Below are 27,769 nucleotides of genomic sequence, written 5' to 3' on the forward strand. Positions count from 1 at the left end.
TCTTATTTTCTGTATTGTGACGTACATTTGAGTATTCTGTTGTTGTTTAGATTGAGGCAGATATGAATATAAGCTGTCAATTATAAGAAAGGGTCAGGGTTTAAATGGACAAAATGATTGGTAAAATCCAGCATAGTCTGTCGTTTCACCAGAAGATTAAAGCATTTTTATTAATTGAGACATTTTAGTTAAAAAAATTACATGGTCAAAAAACTTAAAAATAATAATAATAATAATAATAATAATAATAATAATAATAATAATAATAAACATATGCATGGATGAATTGTTCACAGTAACATAACATGCATTTAGAAAATGCATGTTATTATAATTTAAAGTTAGACTGATATTTGGCATTCAACAAATTCTTAATGTTGTGTCAGATGTATTTGCTGAGGAAGTTTGAGGAAGTTTGATTTAACTTAAAATAGTAGTGATCAGCCACTCTACTTTTTAAAAATTAGTTGGTACAACTAACTACTTAAGTCAAGAAAACTCCAAAGCAACAGTTGCTATAGTAGGGATTGGTCAGTATCCTTTTCAAGGCAGGACTTAGTGCAGGGTCAATTGTTTTGCAGTTCCTAATACGTGACATCAGTATCAGAAGTGACCACAGTTTGTCTCTGACACATCAAGCTTATCTCTAGTGGCCAGAACTTTCATTTTGAGGCCGCCCATCCATCTATTCCTCACATTTGACCTGGCATGAGGATAGCCTGCAGGGCCTTCACAGAAGGTCAGTTTGCATCTTCTCCGGCAGCTGACTCACAGTCACCTCGCTGTAGGATGTACCGATCAGCACACAAGCAGTCCTTTGAGGCGGGGTCTGTTGACAATAAGGGTCCACCTCTGTGCAATGAAGACAAGCCCCATGGCTGTCTGCCAGACCATTGGAGAGTCTAGTGGAGTTGCTAGCGTCCTTGTTGCAGCGTAGAGATGTTTGCCGTTGAAGATCTTTCTCACCAGGTACAGGGCTTCCTTTACACGGGCTGGAGCATATTCGTTTGCGAATTTGAGCAGTGTCCCTGCTCAGAGATTTACGAAAGTTAGGCTTGAATACCAGGTACACCACAGGGTTGTAGATGGTGGAGGATTTGGCAAAGATAGCTGCTATTGCAAAGGCTATAGGGGGAACCGTACTGGGTTGCACAAATGCAGCCCACATTGCCACAACAGCATAAGGGCTCCAGGCAGTCAGAAAACCGATGCACACTGCCACTGAAAGCTATGAGAGAAACAGAAATAACTCATGAGAACATTTCCTCACTTTCTGGAGAGAAGAATAAAATAGGTCATTCTTCATTTGCAGTGGAAACAGTACTTTCCAACAGTAGTCCCCCTTCAGTCATTAATTTTATCTCTTAAAAACTCTAAGAGTCAAAATGATGTGGAAATGATGTCTTTCACCGTAAAATGGCTATGAAATAACTCTTACCTCATTTAGTACAGTATATACAAATCTATTAATATCCAAATTAGTCCCTGCTTCTATTCAATCACAACAGCTTGGACTACCTGTTCCACTTTCACTCTGTTAACTAATGTAGGTTTGTGTACTTACGTACACAATTTTGGATTAATTTAGCCACATATGTTTGAACCAGAACACAGGGTTGTCTACAACAGTTCTCAATTCCAGTCCTGGGGTCCCCTGCTCTGCACATTTTGCATGTCTCTCTTATTTAACACACCTGATTGAGATCATCAGCTCATTCGTTCAGTTCATGAATCTCTCTCCTAATGAGCTGATGATCTCAGGTGTGTTAAATAAGAGAGACATGCAAAATGTGCAGAGCAGGGGTCCCCCAGGACTGGAATCGAGAACCACTGGTCTACAAAACAATGTACAGTATCAGACTGGTGATGCATTTTATGTACTTTTCTCCCCAACTCTCCAACACTCTTGCAACCCCCTTTCACTCTTGCAACCCCGTTTCCTGGAGCCCAGTCTAAAAACATCTCTTTCAAATGACTCTGCATGTCATTGCACCTATGCACTGATGTTTTGCACCTTACCTTCACAATGAGGATATGTGCATTTGTTGTCTTGGTTTGTGGCGACACATGTTGCTGTACTGCCTGCCGTGAACCTCGTACAGTGATGAGGATCAGAATGTAGGAGAGGAGAATGATGGCAAGAGGCAGGGCATAGCAGAAGAAGAAAAGACAGATAATGTAGGACATGGACAGAGCGTCTTGGCCTGGTGCATACCTAAAAGACAAAAAGAAAAAGAGGACAGGACATATCAATGGTGTGATGGTAATCAAGGGCACCGCTAGAGTTTCTGGGGCCTCTGTTTACTTCCTTGGGCTGAAATCACTGATTGTCTGACTGCTGTCTCAATAATCCCAACCTTTTTTTCATTATAGTGACCCTGATATACCTTTGTTCATATGCCCAAAATGTTGGTGTCACTGGGTTACCTGGGTGAGACTGAGAATTATTGCGACCATATGAGCCCCATGGTCTATTGGATAAGGTACTGGTCTCCTAAGCCAGGGACTGTAGGTTTAAGACCCATCAAGGGTGAGTTTAAGCAGAGTGGTTAAACAGCGTATCCCAGAGGTTGATGAATCAAAACCATCTTCTGTTAGGATTTCTCGCAAAAGCTAAGCAAAGCTTCCACAGTGATATGCCAAATTGCTCATTGTCTAGCCAAACCTTATTTGTTTGTTGTTTTCAAAATACCTGGGTATAGGATTTCTACTAAAGCAAATGTGTCCAAGCTCGGTCCTGGAGGGCCACTGTCCAGCAGAGTTCAGCTCCAGCCCTAACTGAACACACCTGAATCAGCTAATCAAGGTCTTACTAGGCATACTAGAAACTTCCAGGCAGGTGTGTTGAGGCAAGTTGGAGCTAATCTCTGCAGGACACTGACCATCCAGGACTGAGCTTGGATGCCAAGGTGAGCAGAATGGCACAGTGGGAGAATACTGAGACCATAACCAAGAGGGTGATGGCTCAAAACTATTGTCTGCTACAGTCTAAATTCCATTGTCCCGGGTAAAACACAAAGCCTGGCAAGTCCTGGGACTACTGGAATACTGCACCAATGTTTTGAGAAGTGGGAGAAGTAAACATTAATCTACTTAAGTGTTTCTTCAGTTCTTGGGATCCATTTTTTAGAAAGCTTTAGTTTTCTCCCATTTTTCAGAAACCCACTGACTTTGAGATTAAACCACTTCTGGATTTTTGGCTTCATTCCAGTGGCTATCTATTCCTCAGTCCAGGCGTAAAAACACAAAACCTCTTAGTCCTGAAACTATAGCAATTCTAGTGGCCTAATGGATCAGGCACTGAGATAAGCCAGGGATTGTGGGTTCAAGTCCTATCTGGGCTGAGTTCTAATCTATGCAGTGCACTTAATGTGGGCCTGAACTTGTTCTGGAAATGGAAGATGATCTAAGGCAGATCCTACAGAGTTTAGCTCCAACTTGCCTTAACACGCCTGCCTGGAAGATTCTTGCATGCCTAGTAAGGCCTTGATTAGCTGTTTCATGTTTGTTTAATTAGGGTTGGAGGAAACTCTGCAAGACACCATCCCCCTTAGGACAGATTTTGGAGGCCCTTGATCTAAGGTTAGCAGAATGGCCCAGCAAAAGAATGTTTGGCCAGGTGCAAAACACAAAACCTCTGGCACTACACAATACTGCATGAATGTTTCGAGAAGTTGTTGAAGTATATGGGTATGTCTGTTGGCCTTGTCCAAATGTCCAGCTTGTTGGGGTCACTTGGCCAGCTGACCAGGACGGAGAATTACTGGGGACATATGAGCCACAGTCTAATTTTCATGTCTACACTCTACTATCCCACAAACAAAGGCAACAATATCTAAAAATAAAACCATAAAAAGAGTGGAGCAATTTTGTTAAAGAGCATTCCATGTGATCTCAATAGAACATTCAGCGCATTAGATTACTTTAAGAAGTGTGACATTTTTGATGATAAAATACTTTCTGTTGTCCAGGTTTATTTTGCAACTATAAATAAGCCATTTGTAGGTTGACTTTCTAAAGAGTGAAAAGTACAATGTAGCGCTGTGAGACTATAAAACTATTAAAGTGATCACATTTACATTTTTTCTTTGGCAGATGATAAAATAAAATCCAATATACGGTAGTTGTATAGATGGTGGGACCTGAGCCATATCTAGAGACCAAAACATCAGCCTCTAGACTGGAATAGGGCTCTTTTGACTTGGGTCAGTAAGCAACCACCTAGAACACACACACACACACACACAAAAAAAACAACACCTGAACAACTGCAGTGCCCAGACAATCACACAGAAACCTCTAGCTTTGTTGAAGCAAGCTGCAGTGCTGTTAATGGCATATAAATTACACACATCACCTTTTGGCTGACTTTTTGGCTTGCTGTGTCTGTTTTTCTGAGAATGTTTCAGTTCTTCCATTAACATTTTCCCAGGCACTTACCAGTCTATGCAGCATGCTGTCCCATAGGGTTCAGGGCCATATTGACCCCAATTTGCCAAGGGACCCACAGCAAACACCATGGCATAGCACCAAACCCCCGCTATCATCAGACAGGCGTGAGAGTAGGAGAATTTGTTACCTGTTCAAGGAAAGCAAAATCTTTTATTTAGCACAAATTATTGATCACTCTTAAATGTTTTATATTGTGTTGAAGAATATTATATATTATATAACATAAAATGAAAACTGACTTTTTGACCAAAACTTTTTTCTTTTAAAAGCACACCCCTGTCTGTTGCTCCAATCCATTCATTTCCCACATGCACTTATGAAGGAAAGTTACTGTACCAAGAAAGCTATTCTGTGGTTAAGATGAGTTATCGAACAAACATCAGTTATTCTTTTTCTTTAAATTTGTCAGAAGTACATGAATCCATTTTTTTCTCTCTCTTTTTCTTGAAAAGAGGCCTTGAAGAGAGGTGCTCTGAGGGTGACTTTATTCTACAACATTAAATAAATCATGATTTTTAAAAGCTTTTACTTGTCTTAAAAAAGGCAGTTTCTAACAACCCAGATAACACACGTATATGTCTGCAAGATGTCTGTTAAAGATCACTTGACCTGGAAAGCAACTGTTGTGTACAAACATCAGACAGATGTCTGTAAGATGTCAGTTTTACATACATTCTAAATCATAAACATCTTAAAGACGTCTAATACACATCTATTTGACATCTGATAGGAAACATCCAGTAGACGTATTGCAGATGAGCAAACACTCTAAAAAAATATGTCTTGCAGATGTAAATGCAGACGTTAAATAGACATCTACGTGATGTACGTGCGCTATTAGGGAAGCGTCTAAATGGGTTGGTCTACAAAAATATGTCATCAGTACAGCACTATATAGGGTTTGTGCAGTGCTTGAAGTGGAAAAAAAGGCCCCACGCCCCAATTGACACCGGTTTAAAATTATGTGATCGCAAAAATCTGCTTCTTTGCGTATAAATAACATGATTTTCTGTTTCTATTTGGCATGTTATTCATATGCTGAAATTGACTTTGGCGTGCATATGATATGCATGTGTTTGTCTTGCATATAATACACAGTTTTTGCATGCATATTATAAGCATCTACCCCACGCACTTTACTGAAGCCATAGACTGCAAAATTAAACATATCTTTTTTTTTTTTAACGTATTTCTAGCTTTCTAACTTTGTCCTATACTGTACAAATCACTTACCCAACTCATATACACAAATCTGCATGCATTTGAAAAGATATTACAAATCTGAATCCTACATAGACCCATTTGACTAAATAGACCCAACTGCTAGAATGTGAAATGCAAAGAATGCTAAAATACTGTTTTTATTTATGAGATCCTGTGATAAGCATAGATGGTGGTACACGGACTACGTAATCATGTGTGCGTCAGCTGAGCAACTACCATTGAGATGAATGAGAATGCTTATGCAATCTTTGGTTTTTCTCAAGGGCCGTTTCACACAGAATGTGTTTTTGCTTTGAAAAACATTAGATTTGGGCAGTGGAACGAGGGAAAAATGTAAGATCTTGAGACATTTTTTTTTTTTAAATCAACTTTTTTAAAATGCCATGTCATGTCTGAGATGCTGCAAAAGATGCGAGACAGGAGCGCAACAGTCATGTCTGTCTAGTGCAAACTTGGAAAATGGAAAAATGCGTTCTGTGTGAATGGCCCCAACACTGCTTACACAACAAATTGTAATGTACTGTATTACTCTATGATTATGCCATCTGTCAGGTGCAAAGCTAAAGATTCACAACCTATCTAGCAACATGCCCTCCAAAACTATGCTTTAACGGCATCCCAAATGTGTTTGCTTCTCGTACACCTACAGAATCCATCTGTTCACCTGCTGTCCTCTGTACCATCTTAATCTCTGTTCTCAAGCTCACCCACATGCTGTTAAACAGCATCATCTAAATTATCTCCTCTCCCACACACACCTTCATCTTTTCAACAGTCAGTCAAAAGTTGAAACTGACCAAACTAATGAACTCTAATGAGGCCAACTTCTCCTGTCTATACGTGGGAGTATTGACCAAAACCCAAACGCACACTGGGCATCTAGGCCATGATAAAAGCTAGAATATCCAGTAATCACTGAAAGCCATATGGTAATTTCCCTTTAGAGTGCATCACGGCAAGACAGAAGAGGTTCATGCAGCTGCATCCGATTCCTAATTAAGATATGGAGGAGGGCCAGGGAGGTAGATAGATGTATTGTGGTGTGAAATGTGAGGAAGAATACCATAGTTTGGGAAGCAGACTTTGAGGCAGCAGACGGACGACAGAGCGGTGAGATTTGTCAGGCTGGACAAGCCGAAGAGGACGCCACATACAGCATAGTACAAACATGTCAGCTCTCCAAACAACCACCTGAGAGAATGAGAGAGAAAAGTAAAGAAAGCAAAGGACAATGATTTGAGTCTTTTCATTATAGCATGTATGTATTTAAACAGGAATAACATGGAAAACAATGAACTACATGTGCATTGTTATGGAAGCCAGCTGAAAAATGTAATAACTGAATAATTATAATAATTGAATAATTATTATTTAATATATATATAACTTTATTTTTTATGATTACATTGTTTATCTCAACTTTTCTTTCTTTTTTTATGGGGTAATGCAAATTACAATATTGTAACTAAGTAACTAATTGCATTATCTAGTTACTTTTTATGGAAAGTAATGCATTACATTACTTTTATGTTACTTTTTTGTCATTTGAGCTAAGCTTGCTTATATATTTTTAATAACAACCAACCCAAAAGTTATATTTTTGGCAACTATAAAGGCCCTTTCACACCAAAAGTCAAATGAAGAGGAGAGGTGTCAGTGAATAAATGTGAAAACAAAGTAACTTAGTTGAAAAAGTAACAAATTTAAAAGCAATGCATTACCCCAACACTGCTCACAACTGTAATAGCGATTTTTTTTTTTTTTTTTTAAATCTCACAATATGATTTTGTCTTATAGCTGTGACTGTGTATCTTATAATTGCTTCTTTATTTCTCATATTTTCAACTTTATTTCTAGTAATTGCAATTTTATATCCCACAATATGATTTTATGTCTTACAATTGTGACTATATATCTCACAATGTCCACTTTAATTGCAACTTTATTTCTTGTAATTATGATTTTTTTTTTTTTTTAACTTTTTTGCAACTATATCTTGTAATTGTGACTAAGTAATATAACACAATGCAGCTATTTATTTTAATCTTTATCTCACAATTGTTTTATTTTTACTAGGCTGGCAAACGATTAATCACAATTAACTGTTAATTAAAAGTTTGAGTTTGCCTAATATATGTGTGTGTACTGTGTAATTATTATGTATATATCAAAACAAGCACATTCATGTATATATTTAAGAAATATTTACAAGTATATCTATTTATTATAATTTTTATATAATTTATATTATATATAAATAAAAATATTTTGTACATAACATACTTCTCTTAAATATATACATGAATGTGCTTGTATTTATATATACATAATAATTACACACAGTACACACACAAATATTAGGCAAACTCAGACTTTTATTTTGTATGTGATTAATCACGAATAATTGTTTGCAAGCCCTAATTTTACTCTTGAGATTCAAAAAGGCTTCCATACATTGTAGATTTTACCACTAGCACATAAAACAAGACATATTCTGATTGTCATGAAAACAGTCTAACACTGTGTCTCAACTGTCTGCAGGACGACATAATGACCAGCAAGCCGCTGTACTGTTGTTTACTAGTAGATGATTGTACTCAACTGCTCAATATCCAACTGTATGAAATTTGTCATGTTGTGGCACAGTGTTAGGCAGTTCTGCCGCAGCTTTGATCCTGTGTCAATGAAATGATGCATCAAAGCTGCCTTAGACTCTGTCTGTGATACTGTGGGCATATTTTAGCACAGACTTCTTGTGGCATCTGCCTACTTGTGAGAAAAGGCTGATGGAATCGCCAAGGGAAAGAGAGTAACTGTCATCCCAAGGTCACTAATAGATAAATTTATGATGAAGAATTCAGCCGGCTTGAGGGATGATCTCTTACGATACGCAACAAGGAGCAGGATGCCGTTTCCCAAGAGTGACAGAATACCTGAAAAGAGAAAGAAATGCATTTGGTGAATAGTCAGTACCACAAGTGCTTTGTTTTTACTTGTTCTAACACCATGCAACCCCTGTTTTACTTTTTTGTTATTGCTCTGACAGCTTGGCAAGACCTGAAATGGCTATGATTTATTCTGGCACTTTACGATTTGAAGTCACTCTTTCAACTGCTGTATGTTCTCTTGCTCCATTTGCCAATGACGTCTGAAGTTTAGAACTGACGTCCCTACATACATTAATATTCACAATACAGTGTTGTTGTAGCTCAAACTTTAGTGCATTGTTCTAGCAACACCAAGGTTGTGGGTTTGAATCCCAGGAAATGCAAGACCTGATAAATACATGCATCAAATGCTGGATATAGGCATCTACAAAATGCATAAATATAAATGTTGCATGATTGTGTGCCATTTAAAAATGCCATTTTCTAGAAATTTACATTCAGGCAACAAGCAAAAACGTAAGACTTATATTTAAGAATGAAACAACTTTTTAGCTGGGATGTCAATTTGCAGGCCAATTTTGTAGAATGGTGGTTATGGGTTTATGATTTGTAATGTTTTTTATCCCTGTAATGCTTATTTAATGATATTTTTCCAGGCAGTGATGTAAAGTGATTAAACCACTGCATATACCTTCAGACAATTATTATTCAGACAGTTCAAGGTCATCATCAAGTGCAAATCACAGCCAATCATTCTAGGAATTAGCAGTTTAGCAGCAATACTAAGGACCATCAGACTGAGCGTTATACCTCCATAGCTGAATGCTGAAGTAGATTTTGGTGTGTGGGTCAATAGCGTTTCTTCTCCTGTCTATTAATTTATTGAAACATACATTAAAATGCAATACTGTAAATAAAATGACTTCTCTGCTATGATGGAATGTTTTTCATCTCTGAATAAAAAATTATAGGGCCATAAAGTCCACAATGTCAAGGTGACAGAACTACCTTACGAAAAAGAAGTTTATTCAAGTGTGCTATTAGCTTTTACTTCTTTTAAACTAAAAATAGGAAAGTATACTTCCAGTCTACTTTTTATGTACTTCTCAGAAATGTGCCTATACTTTTCAGAAATATACTTAAAATGCCATTTAAGCATACTTGACTTATACTTAGAAAAACTCTAAACTCTAAAAATCTGTGTTTTCATTATTATACGCTAGCGACGCTATTGCACATCTTCTGTACAGAATTTCCAAAACACAAGTGAGGAAGAACCCGAAAAAAAAAGATTCAATCAATCATCAGACATAAAACAGCAACAAAACTATAGTTATGTATAACTGGTAATAATGACTGTCAAGCTTTGGGATGTTAATCAACTCTATCTATGTTTTGATCATGAATAGTCTTTTGTTCAAAATGTTGTTTATTTATTTATTGTTTTATTTATGAAACATGCCCTCATTCAGATGTTTATTAAAAAGAAGCTAGAATAAAATGTTTTTATTTACAAGCAGATGCCCTGTTCTTCCTTTTGATGTTTTGTATGTTCAGATATTCATATAACAAAATATATACAAATTAACAGGGGAGAGCAGGGACAAAATTAACAAAGCGATTTTCTTAGAGCCTGGACTACATTTGCTTTTCAGGCTGTGACAGCACATTCAGCATGAAACCCTTGATGGAGTTTAGAAATACTATGTGATTTCATAATTGTTTTCTGCGGTTAGGTCTGGAAAGCAGTTTTCGAGTACAATAAGTAAATTATGGAAGCGGTCATTTTTTCAAATTAGTTGTGTTGTGTTTCTCGTTTCATGTGTCACAGTAATGATCAATCTACAGGTTGTTTAGTGCTGCAATACATCCTGAAGTTTGCCCTTTCAGAGTTTGTTAGTGTAAAAGTAAATTGGGTTTAAATGTCAGGAGTTCCTGTTACAAAAGTAACACTGTTACTGTAGCTGTAGCTATCGATTATTTTAGTAATCGAGTATTCTGACGATTATTAAATCGATTAATTGAGTAACCATTTAAGAAGTAATTTTTCTTTATTAAAGAGCAATGTTAAATATACAAGAGAAAATAAGATAGGTCTCTTAAAATAAACAACTAATTTGTTTCCTTTTTAGAAAAATTAACATTTTTATTGCTGAAATTGCATACATTAATAACCATGAAAACTAAACCCATTTAATGTATTTACTTGCCAAATTACATTCAAAATGCAAATACAAATATATCAATGAAAAATAAAATAAATAAATTTTATATATATATATATATATATATATATACACACAAAAATCATTTTCACATTACTTTTGAAAAAGGTAAACGTTACAACCTAAAACAAAGGCATAAGTCAAGAAATTGAGGCATTTAGATGTAGGCCTATTTACACACTATTTAATTCAGCTCAGAGGGACAAATGCATAAATGATATTTTGTTATTTTACTGATATTTACATGTATTTTTAAAATGAAGATACTTTAAATGTAAAATTAATACCGCCAGTAGGTGGCAGCAAGTCACTGTTAAGTAAGTGAGTCATTGCGACTGAACTGAATCATTTAACGGGTGATTCATTCACGAACGAAACACCGTCATGATGCTCAAAGAGGCAAAACAGTGCTGTGGCTGTGTTTGGAATGGTTATTTGTTGGCGAAATTGAGCAAAAACATGCAATATGCTGTCTAAAACGCAAGTCTCTTAATATCAACTTCTTGTTTATTGATGAACTGTTGCATAAAATCAGTATCACATTTGTAAGCAGTAATCAGTTGTAAGTGAGTGGACTCACAGAAGGTTGTGTATATAGAACCCATGAAGACGTCGTGCTCCTTTGGGATTTTGGAAACAAAATGGGATGTTTCTGTGGTATTTCCCATCTGCAGAGAAGATAAAAGACAAGAAGTTTAGATGAACAGTGGGAAAAGGATAAGGCTGAAGCCGTGGTAAAACATGAACAAGTCTTAAGCATTCATGAGTGAGCTGAGGGGTTTCAGGGCTGAATCAGGGGACTTTGTGGTTCAGTGAGCTTTTTGGTGAGTCCATTACAATTGAGATTAGCAGCTCATCTCTCGGAGAAAAGAGCCAGATTCCCGCTCACAGTTAATGCCAACACAAAAATGTCCAGTTCAATTGTTTTATGGAACATGAAAGGAGGGAAAGGGAATGAAAATTCATTTTTTAAGGATATGGGCAGAAATCATATGGACAGAAAATTAACTCTCCTAGTTTAATTTATCCACTGAAATGGAGAATCATTGTTATCATTTGTTTCTGAAAAGTAATTTCATTCCAACCAATGCCACACATCTCATATTATGTTTGAGTAAAAAATGTCAGTTGTAGTCTGTTACTGACTCCAGATTAAATGACAAAAATTGTAAGTTAGTAACGTAATCCATTACAGTGCCTTGCAAAAGTATTCAGTACCCCTTCTTTTTTCATGTTTTGTTATGTTGCTGCTCTATGTTAAACTGCTTTAAATTGCTTTTTTCTCCACATCAATCTACACTCCATACACCATAATGGCAAAGCAAAAGAAGTTTTTAACATTTTTGCAAATTTATTAAAAATAAACTTCCAGAACAACAATTTACAAATAATTTACTCACCCTCTCGTCATCCAAGATGTTCATGTCTTTCTGTCTTCAGTCGTAAAGAAATTATGGTTTTTGAGGAAAGCATTTCAGGATTTTTCTCCATATAATGGACTTCTTTGGTGCCCAGATTTTGAACTTCCAAAATACAGTTTAAATGCAGCTTCAATGGCTCTAAACGATCCCAGCTGAGGAAGAGGGGTCTTATCTAGCGAAACGATTTCCGTCATTTTTTTTTTTCAAAAACAAACACAATTTTTTTTTAAAATATTTTTTTAACCCCAAAAGCTCATGTAGCACCAATGAAGTCCATTATATGGAGAAAAATCCTGAAATGTTCTCCTCAGAACCATAATTTCTTCATGACTGAAGACAGAAAGACATGAACATCTTGGATGACAAGGGGGTGAGTCAATTATTTGTAAATTGTTGTTCTGGAAGTGGATTTCTCCTTTAAATGATTCCATTGCATAAGTATTCATACCCTTATCTAGGACAGCTGAAATTAAACTCAGGAGCATTCATATCACTTGTATTTCTACTACACTTCGAGTGGAATTAACCTGTGGCAAATTCAATTAAATGAGTATGATTTGGAAAGGCACACACATCTTAATAAGAGGTCTAACAGCTGAAAAATGCATATCAGGACAAAAACCAAGCCCTGAGGTTAATATAACTGCCTGTAGAGCTCAGAAACAGGATTGCATCAAACCACACATCTGGGGAAGAGTTTAGAAAAAAGTCTGCTGCATTGAACATTTACAGAAGCAATACTCTCCATTACCCTTAATGGAAGAAGTCTGAAACGACCAGGACTCTTCCTAGAGCTGGACTCCTGGCAAACTGAGCAATTGATGGAGAAGGGCTTTGGTTAGACTGGTGACCAAGAAGCTGATGGTTACTCTAGTTGAGCTCCATGATCATATATGCAGATGGGAGAAACCTACAGAAGGACAAACATCACTGCAACACCCCACTGATCTGGGCTTTATGTTGGTGTGGCCAAACTCAATCCTCTCCTCAGTGAAGACACACAAAAACACACTTGAAATTTGCAACGAAGCACCTAAAGAGCTGTCAGATTGTGAGAAACAAGATTCTCTGGTCAGTTTTAAGCATCATGTTTGAAGGAAACCAGGCACTGCTCATCACCTGCACAGTACCATCCCAACAGTAAAGTGTGGCGGTAGCAGCCTCATGCTGTGGGGATTTTTTTCAGTGGCAGGGACTGAGAGACCAGACAAGTGTAGAAGGAAAGCTCAGTGTAATAAATATAGAGATAGCTCAATAAATCAATAAATTCTGAATAATTTATTGCTATTGTGTGAATTATATGTATTCATGTAATCAATTAAAAGTAACTGTAGTCTGATTACAAGTATTTTAAAATGTAATATAATCTAATTACAAATATTTAATTTTTGGAATTAAATTACATGTTATCAGTTACTAACCAACATTGACTGTACCATTTTAATGAAATAGCCAAATACAACTTATATTAAAAAAATATAATATGAGAAGCACTGTCTTGCAAAAACTAATACATTTGAAATTGGCATAAATAAATGATGAGGACATGGTAAAAACATTGTCAAGTCAGTTCATTATATGGAAGTCTTTGGAACTTTCATGTAACAAAAAGAAAATATAGTTTTAATTAGTATTTAATTTGTAGGCTCTTATAAAATCACCCCCTTGAGACATAAGGACTCAAACACTCAAATATGGAAAAAGCATGAAACTAAAAACAGCTATGTAGGAAACTGTTTGCCTGGGGAAATAGCTAATACAGTTTATTGGTTATTAAACCAAACATTTGACCACAGAATGCTACTATTGTCCAGTAAGTACACACTAGAAGCTCACAAACATTTCTTTGTTTCCCGTCCTTAAATCCTTATGAAAACATGTGTGTTTATATACTTATAAAATTATATTACATATAATGAATTTTAAGTATACTTGACTTATACTTATAAAAAGCCTAAGTATATTTTGGGTGTTGATCAGCTCCGTTTTCATGATCATGAATAGTGAATTTTTTTTTTTTTTTTTTAGCTTTTTGTACAACATTTTTTTGTTTATTTATTTATTATTTATGAAACTTACCCCCATTCAAGTGTTTAAAAAACAGAATGCATGAAGCTACAATAAAATGTTTTTGTTTACAAGCAGATGTCCTGTTCTTTCTTTTGATGTTTTCTATGTTCAGATATTCATATAACAAAATATATACCTATACCTATAATTAATACCTAAACAGGGACATAGTAGTATACTTAAAGTATGATGTAAAGTTCACTTAAAGAAAACTTACAAGTATACTTGCAGTATAAAACTACTAAACTAGTAGTTTACTGAGACTATACTTCAAAGTGTACTAAAAATGCTACAAGTATTTAATTAGTAAACTATCAGTACTTGCAGTACAAACTGAAAACAATGATGTAAACTAGTTGTGTGCTCAAAGTTTACTACTCTTATACTTAAAGTATACTTTTATATACTTACCAAAAAGTAGTATACTTCAAGTTTATTTTATTAAGTATACTTAATTAAAGTTAAAGTACGTTTTTAAGTATACATTATGTAGTAAGTATACAAATCAGTGTACTAGTAGTATACTTGTAAGTGTACTATTTCAATACTCCTTGGGACTAAATGGGCCAACTAGTATATAAATGTATATTTTTATGTATACTTTTAGTATAACAGTAGTAAACTTTGGGTTCACAACTAGTTTACATCTATGTTTTTAGCTTGTACTGTAACTATGCTAAAACTTAGGTATACTGGCAGTTTACTAAATAAATACTTGTAATAGCATTTTTAGTACATTTTGAAGTATAGTGTCAGTAAACTACTAGTTTAGTAGTTTTATACTGCAGGTATACTGTAAGTTTTGATGCTGTTTTATGATGATCCAGATTACATGTGGAAGCATCTGTTTATTCAGTTTCTTCTTCTTCTTTTTTTTTTTTTTTATTCTGTACAGAAGATGTCTATTAGTGCCCCCAACAGTACAACAATGAAAACACAAATTCTACAAGCACTAACTATAGTGTAGCTCAAATATATTTAAACTCTTTCTAAGTATCTAAGTATAAGTCAAATATACTTAAATGCCATTTTAAGTATATTTCTGAGAAGTACATAAAAAGTAGACTAAAAGTATACTTCTGTATTTTTAGATTAAAAGAAGTATGCTAATAGCACACTTGAATAAATTTATTTTTCGTAAGGGTATCCATGCAAAGGCAAAGCCTCTTGCTATCTATACAGAACTGGAGGAGTCAATGACCAAATTGTGCAAACGGTCTACTTTCTGGAGGCTGATAAATGTCAACTCAGCTGTTATGAAATGGAGGAGTGATGCTTCAGCCTGTGCCTGAGGTGTAGGGACACAGCTTGCATCTCTGTCACGATAATGATTCACCTTTGTACAGATACAAGCAGATACAAATAACAAGCACAGTGCAATCGGCATGGAGGATTACTATAATGCATATCATTTTATTAAACAGCTCTCTTTAATACTGCATTCTTAATTTGATTAGTGACATAAAAATAACTTCACTGTACCTTTCTTTGTTTATAATGCTTGCGAAAACATTCAGTTAATCACCATACTTAAATGAATTAAAACACGCACATTGGTGGGTTTATGTGATTGTGTGTTGTAAACACAGTGCTAAAAAGAAAAGGACATCACTCGTGCTGACAGCCAAATCTAGTAAAAATACACTCTGTCCAGCACCACGTTTCAGTTCATGTTGGCACAGTCTGTTCTTACTACATGCAGCCAGACATCAGTTTTCTGTTTGTTTTCTCTCTTTATTTTAGTTTATCCGATTTCAATAGATCATGAAAAGGCTTTCGACAGAGTTGAACACCAGTATTTGTGGCAAACCCTAGATGCTTTTGGTTTCAGTTCTGTTCTTAGAAACCTGAATTAAGTCTTGTAGAGTGATACTGAAAGTATTTTAAAGATCAGCGATGATTGGAGTGCTCTCTTTAAGGTTCAGAGGGGAGTCAGACAAGGCTGTTCATTATACTCGCTGACCACAGAGCCTCTCTTATAAGCCTTCCTGGATGTAAAACAGTTTTTAAATGATCTGCATATGCCGATTATGCTGTTGTCATTGTCAAGTAACGAGGGAAGATATTAATACCTTTGTTGAAAACATTAATAATTTTGGTGCATTGTCCTCTGCTAAGGTTTGCTGGGGAAAAAGCGAAGCCGTAAAAATCAGTAACGAGTTAAGTAAGAAATTTGTTTTTCCTGCTGTGGAACACGGGTGGTTTTAAATATATTGGTGATGATACTTTTGTGTGTAAAAATTGGGAAAATGTTTTGGAGAAAGTTGAAGGACGTCTTAAAAAACAGAAATGGATCTTATCCCACACGTCTTTTAGGGGTTGTACACTGGTGATCAACAATTTGGTGTCATCTGTGTTGTGGCATCGATTACCATGTTTAGATCCTTTAGCGCAGCTGCTGGCCAAGATATGGGCCATTCTACAGAATTGGTGCAAACTGTGCTTCCACAGCCAAAAAGCACATCAAAAAACCATTTAAGTATTCAAATCTTAGATGTTTACTAAGATAATTTTATCAGGATAGGCCCCATCATTTTGATGTAAATGTGTTCAAAAGTATAAAAAAATCTGTGTGTAACTTCAAAGAAAATCACTGAACACCATTTTTCCGTAATTAAACATACCGTTTTGAGAGTTATTCAATATTATTTGGTTTGTGTACAACTGTTCAGAGCTGTGCTAGCTAACCATGTGCTGATTAGCATCTTTGAGCTAGGTTCAAAAGTACCAAAATTATCACTACCAAAACAATCACGACCAAAACATTTGGTGACGCTTCTGTAGTGACATCTTTGTTTTTTTGGGGGGGGGTGTTATCCCATAAAATTATCACTACTGTAACAGTCACAACCGAAACGTCATCATTATTTCAGTAGTGACAAAAGGGAACACATAATACGTTATTTGGACGAAATAAACAAGATTTTTTTTTGTATTTTAGTATGTATTAATAATATTTTAGTGTGTGGGTTAAAACTTGTAATGTGATGTGGTTGCTATCAAAACATTACTGTCACTACTGAGAATGTGCTGTCATGACCGAAACATGGATGTTTTGTCATAAATAAAGCATACTGAATGATCAAGATGTTATGATAGTTTTTGGTTTAATGTTTATTCAAACTAATGAATCCTTAACTTTGAAATCAGCATGATCAACCTTCTGCCTTTTACAAACAAAAATTGGATTCAAAATACAACAAACCTGATAAATCACACTTGAAATATTGTTAAAATTGTAATTGTTACTGATTCACCTCTGAAAACTCTTTAATAAAATGTACAATACAATGTAAGCAAAATCTTAATAGGTTGCCCTTCTTATTAGATTATATATCACTGTGTTTTAATAGCGATAACCCTTACCAAAAAGAAGTATACTTCACGTTTATTTTATAAAGTATACTTAAGTACAGTTAAAGTAAATTAATTATACTTTATGTAGTAAATATACACGTCAGTGTACTAGTAGTACACTTGTAAGTGTACTATTTTAATACTCCTTGAGACTAAATTGGCCTACTTTCTAGTATATAAAAGTATACTTTTAAGTATACTTTAAGTATAACAGTAGTAAACTTTAAGTGCACAACTAGATTTTAATCTATGTTTTAGTTTGCACTGCAACTATACTAAAAGTGAACTTATAGGTATACTGATAGTGTACTAATTGAATACATTTTTATACATTTTAGTACACTTTGAAGTATAGTCTTAGTAAACTACTAGTTTAATAGTTTTATACTGCAAGTATACCCATACTTTTTCATGATAATCAAAACGTAGTTGATCAGCACCCCAAAGCTTGACAGTCATCATTACCTCTTTATGGGTCGACATTTTATTCCATAATGTTACACAGTTTTACATATCTATGGTTTTGATGCTATTTTATGTCTGATGATTGTGTTAGATTACACATGGAAGCATTTCGGTTTCTTCTTCACTTGTGTTTTGGAAATTCTGTACAGAAGATGTGCAATAGCGCCCCTAGTGTAAAACAATGAAAACACAAATTCTCATAGCACAAGTACAGCTCAAATATACTTCAACTTTTTCTAAGCATAAATCAAGCACACTTAAATGTCACTTAAATGTTTCTGAGAAGTATGTAAAAGCAGTCCATAGAAGTACACAAAATGTAGACTGAAAGTATACTTTCTTATTTTAGTTTAAGAGAAGTATACTAATAACACACTTGATTTAACTTCTTTTTTGTAAGGGTTTCCAACTCTGACTTTGAACCAGTTCTGCAGAATGGCCTATATAGGCAGTTTTGGTGAACTTTGTCTGGGACGGTTTGCATTGGGTTTCTACCAAAAGAGGAAGGAGTGCAGGGACTCATTTATTCTCACTGGTAGGGGCGTAACCTTGTTTGGAGACACTTAGCAAAAAAACATATTGACTCAAGGCCAGAATCTGGGTCTTGCTGAGCCTTTGTTTTGATGGAATTGAATCCTCATAAATGGAACAATCTCTCTAAGTTTTATCAAGGACTGTTTACTATGTGGGGGATGTTCCATAAACAGAGAATAACAAGCTGTGAAAGACTTTCAAGGCTCTTGAAAGAACCAGTTCTGTACGGGACCCACTTTAATCACAAGACCCTTTTTGACGCAGTTGTTGGGACATGTAGTTGATCTGCGTGGGCCAAATTTGATTGACACTGCAGGTCTAGCATCTCATGTTGGAGTTAAATCTACCAAGGTCATAAATCAACTGCTTAACACTTTGAAGTGTGAACTAACAAGGACTTAACTTTCTTTGCTAAATGACTACTGTAATGGACACTGTCAGCCAACTGTTGATCTTTTACCTGATTTTAGAGACTATACTGGTCAATTATTAGAAGGCAGTGAGACTCTTACAAATAAGTTGGATGTTAGAGGAGGAAAAATTATGAATAGATTGTCTATCAAGGTTTCAAGCAAAAGTAAACTAAGTGGTAGGGTTGACACTCCTTGGGGAGCTCATTTTGGGCTTGACAATGAGGTCAGACAAAAAGGGTCGGAGATTTACAACAGAGAATCCTGCACGGTATTGTGGCTGTCAATGCTTTTATTTCTGTTATTAATCCACAGTGTAAGTGATAATCACCCTTTTTATTTGCAGAGGTAAACAGTTAATCACTGTTTTTTGGATTGTGACAGACTGGGTTCTATTTCAGTTGTTTCAACGAATGTTTATGATGTTTGGAGGAAAGTTTTCAAAGCATTTGTTTATTTTCATAGTTATAAGTGGAGAGTTAAATGTAATTTTTTTCAGTTTTATATTAGATCATGCACAAATGGCTATCGACCTAAGCAGAAGTAATAGGATAGAAGGATCTTTAGATTCTGATGTAAACACTGTTTTTGTTAGAATGATGAAAAGTTGATTTTGACTTCTATTGGACTACAAACTATAAGAACTCAAAAAACTATAAGAGAGTAGCATCTTTCTGTAACGTGAGGACGCTGAGGCGGTGTAGAATCCAATTGCAGAAGTTTATTATTAACAACAGCAAACATACACGATGAAACAGGCAGGGGGTCAATAACCGGAAAAGCAGTCCAAAACGTAAACGTAATCCAAACAACAGAGAGTTTATACAGGCAGTGGGTCAGTTACCAAGCAGACAGTCCATGACAGCAACCGTAACAATAGGGGAATCCAGGGAGCGATAGTCAAAGGACAGAAAAGGGTCAAACCTTGAAAACAGTCCAAACAGGCAAACAATCCAACAGGGGTAATCCGTGAAATCAAGAGTCCATAAACAAAGCAAGGTCGCAACAGGTAATCCAACAGAGTAATTATAAACGCTTGGTAAGGCAGGTGAAACTGGCAATACTTCGCAAAAAAGTGAGCACATGGTGAGTCCTTAAATAGTGACAAACAGGAAGTAACAATAGAAGCAGCAGAGGGAGCATGCAGGCGGTCCTAGGGTGAGGGCTCCCTCTGCTGGCTTGGCGTTACAGAATCCCCCCCCTAGGAGCGACTCCTGGCGCTCAAAACAACAACAACAACAGTCCAGGTGGGTGGGGGAACAGAGGCAAAACAAGGGGTGGGACGGAGGGCCAGGTCCGTGTAGAGCAGGTGGGCCTGGATCGTGGAGCAGGGACAGACAGTGAAGCACTGGAGGACCTGGACCATGGAGCAGTGGCAGACAGTGAAGCACTGGAGGACCTGGACCGTGGAGCAGTGGCAGACAGTGAAGCACTGGAGGACCTGGGCCATGGAACAGTGGCAGACAGTGAAGCACTGGAGGACCTGGGCCATGGAGCTGTGGCAGACAGTAGAAACTTGGAGGTCCTGGGCCGTGAAGCAATGACAGACAGTGAAACTTTGGAGGACCAGGGCCGTGGAGCAGTAGCAGACTGTGAAGTACTGGGGGGCCTGGGCCATGGAGCAGTAGCAGACCGTGTAGAACTTGAGGACTTGGGCCGTGGAGCAATGGCAGGATAGGGGACCATGGTGGGGCAGGCAGAACAGGCAGAGCAGGAAGCCATGGCGAGGCAGGCAGGGCAGGCATAACAGGGAGCCATGGCGAGGCAGGCAGAACAGACAGAAGCAGAGATATCCACAGTGGGATTAGTGACATCCATAGCAGAATGGTGGGTTCATAAATGATTTCTTTGGCCGTGGCATGACAAGCAGAGAGTTCATCTTGGGACGCCGCCCCCATAGGAGGATCCACAGCATGCGCTGACACCTCCGGGGGCATGGGCGCAGATGCTTGGGCAGGTGAGGCTGGGAAGTCATGAATGGCCTTTATGGCCGTGACAGGACGGGCAGAGAGTCCGTGGGGAAACGCCGCCCCTTTGAGAGGTTCTGCAGCCGGAGCTGCCACTTCTGGGGGCATGGGCGCAGACTCCTTGACAGAAGAGACCTCTGGCGTAGACTCGTGGACCGGCGAGGCCTCTGGAACACAGTGTGCAGCCCACACACTGAAAATGGCTACGGCCATTACAGGCAGCACAGTAGATAGTGGGATGTCTGGTGACCTTGAGGGTGTGGATGTTATGGGCTTGTGGCTTGGGTGTGTGGGCTCTGCGTGGCTTGGGAGCGTGGGCTCTGCGTGGCTTGGGAGCGTGGGCTCTGCGTGGCTTGGGAGCGTGGGCTCTGCGTGGCTTGGGAGCGTGGGCTCTGCGTGGCTTGGGAGCGTGGGCTCTGCGTGGCTTGGGAGCGTGGGCTCTGCGTGGCTTGGGACAACTCTGTTTGGGACAACAGTTTCTTGCCTTGACTCAGGGAGGCCTGCCGTGGCCAGACTTGACTCGGGGAGACCTGCCGTGGCCAGACTTGAGTCGGGAAGAACGGCGGTGACTTGACCTGGCTTGTGCAGTCCAGCTGTGACTTGACCTGGCTTCTGAAGGTTAACTGTGACGTGACTTGGCTCAGGGACAATAGCAGCAACTTGACTTGGCTTGTGAAGATTTGCTGTAACGTGGATTGACTCAGGAACAACATGGCTTGGCTCAGGAACGACATGGCTTGGCTCAGGAACGACATGGCTTGGCTCAGGAACGACATGGCTTGGCTCAGGAACGACATGGCTTGGCTCAGGAACGACATGGCTTGGCTCAGGAACGACATGGCTTGGCTCAGGAACATGGCTTGGCTCAGGAACGACATGGCTTGGCTCAGGAACGACATGGCTTGGCTCAGGAACGACATGGCTTGGCTCAGGAACGACATGGCTTGGCTCAGGAACGACATGGCTTGGCTCAGGAACGACATGGCTTGGCTCGGGGGGCACAGCTGTGACTTGGCTTGACTCGTGGGGCACAGCTGTGACTTGGCTTGACTCGTGGGGCACAGCTGTGACTTGGCTTGACTCGTGGGGCACAGCTGTGACTTGGCTTGGTTCGTGGAGAGTAACAGCTGTGTCTTGACTTGACTCATGGAGAACAGCTGTAACTTGGCTTGATTCATGGAGAACAGTAGCTTTGGCTTGACTTGACTCTGTTGCTTGACTTGACTCTGTTGCTTGACTTGACTCTGTTGCTTGACTTGACTCTGTTGCTTGACTTGACTCTGTTGCTTGACTTGACTCTGTTGCTTGGCCGGACTCTGTTGCTTGACTTGACTCTGTTGCTTGACTCTCTGTTGCTTGGCTCTGGCTTGGCGGACTCTGAAGCTTGGCCGGACTCTGAAGCTTGGCCGGACTCTGAAGCTTGGCCGGACTCTGAAGCTTGGCCGGACTCTGAAGCTTGGCGGCAGGCATGGCGTGAACAGGCCCTGGAGCGGCAGGCATGGCGTGAGCAGGCTTTGGCTTTGCGGATGTGGCTTGAACAGGCTGTGGTGTGGTGGTTACTGCGGGATTGCGGGGTCCCTCGTCCGCAATCCCAACAGTGTATGGTGATCCGCTTAGGAGTAGGGCATGATCGATATATTCCTCCAGTGACCAACAAATTTTCCCCCCTGGCAGACTTGAACTAAGGGGCTCGTTCAACCCAAAACGAAAAAAGTCTTTTAGAGCCACATCATTAAAGCCAACCAGGTGACATAGTCCACAAAATTCCTCAACATATTCCTCTATGGCCCGGTCGCCTTGACGAAGGCAGATGAGACGAGATACGGCTGGGTTCATGATTTTGGTTGTGTATGTCGTAACTTCCGCTGGATTCGGGGGTAGGCAAAGTATTCTGTAACGTGAGGACGCTGAGGCGGTGTAGAATCCAATTGCAGAAGTTTATTATTAACAACAGCAAACATACACGATGAAACAGGCAGGGGGTCAATAACCGGAAAAGCAGTCCAAAACGTAAACGTAATCCAAACAACAGAGAGTTTATACAGGCAGTGGGTCAGTTACCAAGCAGACAGTCCATGACAGCAACCGTAACAATAGGGGAATCCAGGGAGCGATAGTCAAAGGACAGAAAAGGGTCAAACCTTGAAAACAGTCCAAACAGGCAAACAATCCAACAGGGGTAATCCGTGAAATCAAGAGTCCATAAACAAAGCAAGGTCGCAACAGGTAATCCAACAGAGTAATTATAAACGCTTGGTAAGGCAGGTGAAACTGGCAATACTTCGCAAAAAAGTGAGCACATGGTGAGTCCTTAAATAGTGACAAACAGGAAGTAACAATAGAAGCAGCAGAGGGAGCATGCAGGCGGTCCTAGGGTGAGGGCTCCCTCTGCTGGCTTGGCGTTACACTTACAAAACGTCATTTTACAGAAAAATGTAAATGTAAATTTACATTTAAGTAGAAAAAAAAAAAGTAACATGATGCATACACTCTAAAGAAATACTGGGTTATTGTTTTACCCTAAATGCTTCAGCCAATAGGTTCAGCCTGGGTCATTTTATTGGGTTATTTTTAATATTTGTACCCAGGTGCTGGGTTGTTTTTCTGCACTCTAAAAATGCTGGTTTATTGTTATTATTATTATTATTATTATTATTATTGTTGTTGTTTTTAACTCAAATGCCAGGTTCAGCTTGTTGGGTCATTTTATTGGGTTATTTTTAATATGTTTTACACGGGTGCTGGGTAGTTTTTCTGTAACTCAGCTGCTGGGTAGTCTGTGCCAAACTGGTTAAAACTGGTTACATTTTTTCTGTCCTGAGAGAAAACTTGACTGACTGGAAACTTCCTGAATGAAATTAAGGTTTGTATTACATTGTATTTCTTTAGAATTATCACTGTATAAACTACTTTTTTTTCTTTAAATGTACCTTGCAGCTAAGGTGTGTTTGGAACGCTATAGCCTTCAAAGCAGCACTCAACGAATCTTCACTTTAATCTTCACAGGGCTGAAACATGACGTGACTTTGCCGTTATACAGTATAAAGTCCACTGACTACCATTGGAATGCTATTGATCTAGCGCACCATTGTTGATTGAGCTGTGGTCACGCTATGCATTTGACGGGTTAACTTGGGCTAAATGTCTGACAGACAAGATTCAACAAGGTGAAGCTGTTCTTGATGTAAATTTTCAAACATGCATATAAGATAAGTCATGTAAGATAAGATAAGACCCTTCTTCCTCAGCTGGGATCGTTTACAACCGCATTTGGGATCTTCTGAAGCCGCATTTAAACTGTTTTTTTGTTTAAACTCAGGCACCATATCAGTCCATTATATGGAGAAAAATGCTGAAATGTTTTCCTCAAAAAACATAATTTCTTTACGACTTCTCCTTCTCCAGAACAAATGAAGTCAGATTAATATGGGGTTAGAATCGTTGCATAATTCCAAATAAATACATTATGATCCACAATAAATGTAAAGCGATTGACAAAAACAAAGCATATTCACAAAATAAATACAATGAAATCCACAAATAAATCTTAGAGTTCCACAAACATGAATTATATTCACAAGTAAAAAAAATAGAATTGCAAATAAAAAACATACTCACAAATATTTTTTTTTATTTTACAAACACAACTTTGCCCGGCATTTATATGTGAATCGCGTACTGTGCATTTGTGGATCGCAGCGCATATTTGTGGATTGCTCTCTGTGCATTTGTAAATCGCTGTGTGTATTTGTGGATTTTGAAACATTTCAAGCGTCAAGACGCACACTGATCCACAAATGCATGGACTCCACCCACCTTCTACTTAAGCCAATCAGATACCGGCCACGTGGGGCTGACCAATCGTTGCATGTTCTGGCTCTAACCAATCACGTTTTGCCTTACAATCAGTGCGGGACCAGCCGTAATTCAGGACAATTAACCAGTCTCTTCGAAATGGACGACTAGGACAGTGGTGCTCATCACAGCATTATTGTACTAATATCTAAAATAAAACAAGTAATGTTATGTGTAATGTAATCAGTGTTTCATGTATCACTGAGTCGATGCGTGTTTTGACCGTGAGTGTGTTTAGCAAACTGGTATTCTACGGTGACGGGGAGGGGAGGTCTTCGGTGCACTTAGTTTTGTCGTGGCCACGACATATAAACTCGTCAGAACGTGATAATATAACACAGCCACGAGATATTAATTTGTGGGAACGTCATATTATGTCGTGGCCACGAGATCGTTTTGTCGAGGTAAGGATGTCTGGGATGTTGAGGGAACGACATCCATTTTTCATGGCCACGTCTTATTATGATGAGGGAACGGCATATTTTTCTCATGCATAAACAAACCTTCGTGACCATAGCAACCTGGGATTATCAGAGTTGTTTAAAACATTTTTACTAACATGAAACATTTAATTTAATATTTGTATATTCTTCTTCTTCTTCTTCTTATTATTATTATTAATAATAATAATAACGTTATGTAAGATCGAAATGAAGGGAAAATATAATAATAGGCTAATAATAATGATGTTGATGAAGATGATGGTGATAATAATGGCCTAATAATAATATACGAATATTTTGAAGACGATTGAGGGATGGGTAAAAATGTTTTCTTGTATGCCTATGTTATTTAGACTCCTTTGGTAACGTTTATTCATTATAAACTTAATATGAATGCTGTTTACATTGCGTGCAATATAATAATTTATATTATAAAACAATAAAAGAAATTATGTTTGTTTATGCAATAAACTCGTGGCCACAAATATGTCGTTCCCTCAACGTAAGTCGTGGCATAAGTATGTTGTTACCTCGACAAAACGATCTCGTGGCCACGATGTAATATCACGTTCCCACAAATTAATATCTCGTGGCTGTGTTATATTATCACAATCTCACGAGTTTATATGTCGTGGCCACAACAAAACTAAGTGAACCGAAGACCTCCCCCCCGGTCACCGTAGAATACCAGTTTGCTAAACACACTCACGGTCAAAACACGCATCGACTCAGTGATTACATTACACATAACATTACTTGTTTTATTTTAGATATTAGTACAATAATGCTGTGATGAGCACCACTGTCCTAGTCGTCCATTTTGAAGAGACTGGTTAATTGTCCTGAATTACGGCTGGTCCCGCACTGATTGTAGGGCAAAACGTGATTGGTTGGAGCAAGAACATGCAACGATTGGTCAGCCCCACGTGGCCGGTATCTGATTGGCTTAAGTAGAAGGTGGGTGGAGTCCATGCATTTGTGGATCAGTGTGCGTCTTGAGGCTTGAAATGTTTCAAAATCCACAAATACGCGCAGCGATTTACAAATGCACAGAGAGCAATCCACAAATATGCGCTGCGATCCACAAATGCACAGTACGCGATTCACATATAAATGCAGGGCAAAGTTGTGTTTGTAAAATAAAAAAAATATTTGTGAGTATGTTTTTTATTTGCAATTCTAATTTTTTACTTGTAAATATAATTCTTGTTTGTGGAACTCTAAGATTTATTTGTGGATCTCATTCTATTTATTTTGTGAATATGCTTTGTTTTTGTCAATCGCTTTACATTTATTTGTGGATCGTAATGTATTTATTTGGAATTATGCAACGATTCTAACCCCATAGATTAATGTATGAATAGGTTAACAGTGCACTAAACGTCAGAGAAACATCTAGGTTACGTACGTAACCCTCGTTCCCTGAAGGAGGGAACGGAGACGTTACATATGGGAACTCGCTTGAGTGACCAATCACCTCTGAGCTTTATAGAAAAGGCCAATGAAATTGGCGAGTGGAGTTTGCACGCAACGCCACTCCCCCGTACTTACAGGTATATAAGATGGCGGCGTGCATCCACTCATTCAGGTTTTGGCTGAGGAGCCGAGCCGCAGCCCGGCGTCAGCGCAGCCTAGGGTTGTGGCAGGGGATGTAACATCTCCGTTCCCTCCTTCAGGGAACGAAGGTTACGTACGTAACCTAGACGTTCCCCTTCAGTCGTTTCACTACAACGTTACATATGGGAACAGACCCATGGAAAGGCCACAACCCTAAGACCGCGTTACACAAGACACCAAGTGCTGACAGGCGGACGTGTCGGAAAGTGGAGTCAATACGTAACCTTCCCAACACCCTAGAGGCCAATAGAGGGGGCCCCATAGGGGTGGCAGTTGTACTGAAGCATGGGTTGGGGGGGCGGAGCACATGTGGTTTAGGCATGTGGAATAAAGAAATTGAATACATCTATTCTGGTTATAGATATATGAGGGAAAACACAGCCTTCTGGCTGACTGTGGAACAATACTGAGACATGTTGCCACAACCTTCTGGGCAAAGGAGACCCAGTCGGAGCACAGTCGCGGACTACTCCGCATCTAGTCCTGACTGCGGGCATGGAGGACCCAGGGTTCGCCGGAGGGAACATACTGGGAGATAGCGCACGGATCCCGTGGGAATGGCGCAGCAAGCCGACACCTGCCGGCCTCCCGCAAATTACCTGATGTTACCTTAACACACGGGAGGACACGGGCTCGACGCGGAGATTATAAAATCTCGCAAATGTGTTAGGTGTCGCCCAGCCCGCAGCTCTGCAGATGTCTGCTAGCGAGGCGCCGTGCGCCAGCGCATAGGAGGAGGCAACATTCCGAGTGGAGTGAGCTCGAACTCCTAGGGGCACGGCTCCCCCTGGCTTTCATATGCCAGGGAGATGGCATCTACCACCCAATGGGCCAACCTCTG

The 27,769-nt window shown here is 38.7% G+C and overlaps 1 protein-coding gene across 1 annotated transcript in view; it reads right to left on the reverse strand.

The window, feature by feature from the left end:
• Positions 1–288: 288 nt before the first annotated feature.
• opn7d (opsin 7, group member d) overlaps positions 289–27,769 on the reverse strand; it is an 89,294-nt gene continuing 61,813 nt past the window's right edge. The window contains exons 2-7 of the mRNA XM_051116933.1: positions 11,370–11,457; positions 8,447–8,609; positions 6,740–6,867; positions 4,441–4,579; positions 2,020–2,215; positions 289–1,228 (exon numbers count right to left, since the gene is read on the reverse strand). Of these exons, the coding sequence (XP_050972890.1) occupies positions 731–1,228; positions 2,020–2,215; positions 4,441–4,579; positions 6,740–6,867; positions 8,447–8,609; positions 11,370–11,457 (1,212 nt within the window). The 3' untranslated portion in view covers positions 289–730. The remainder of the gene's footprint in view (positions 1,229–2,019; positions 2,216–4,440; positions 4,580–6,739; positions 6,868–8,446; positions 8,610–11,369; positions 11,458–27,769) is intronic.

This window comes from Labeo rohita, chromosome 8 (assembly GCF_022985175.1).
Source record: "Labeo rohita strain BAU-BD-2019 chromosome 8, IGBB_LRoh.1.0, whole genome shotgun sequence".
NCBI classification, from domain to species: domain Eukaryota; kingdom Metazoa; phylum Chordata; class Actinopteri; order Cypriniformes; family Cyprinidae; genus Labeo; species Labeo rohita.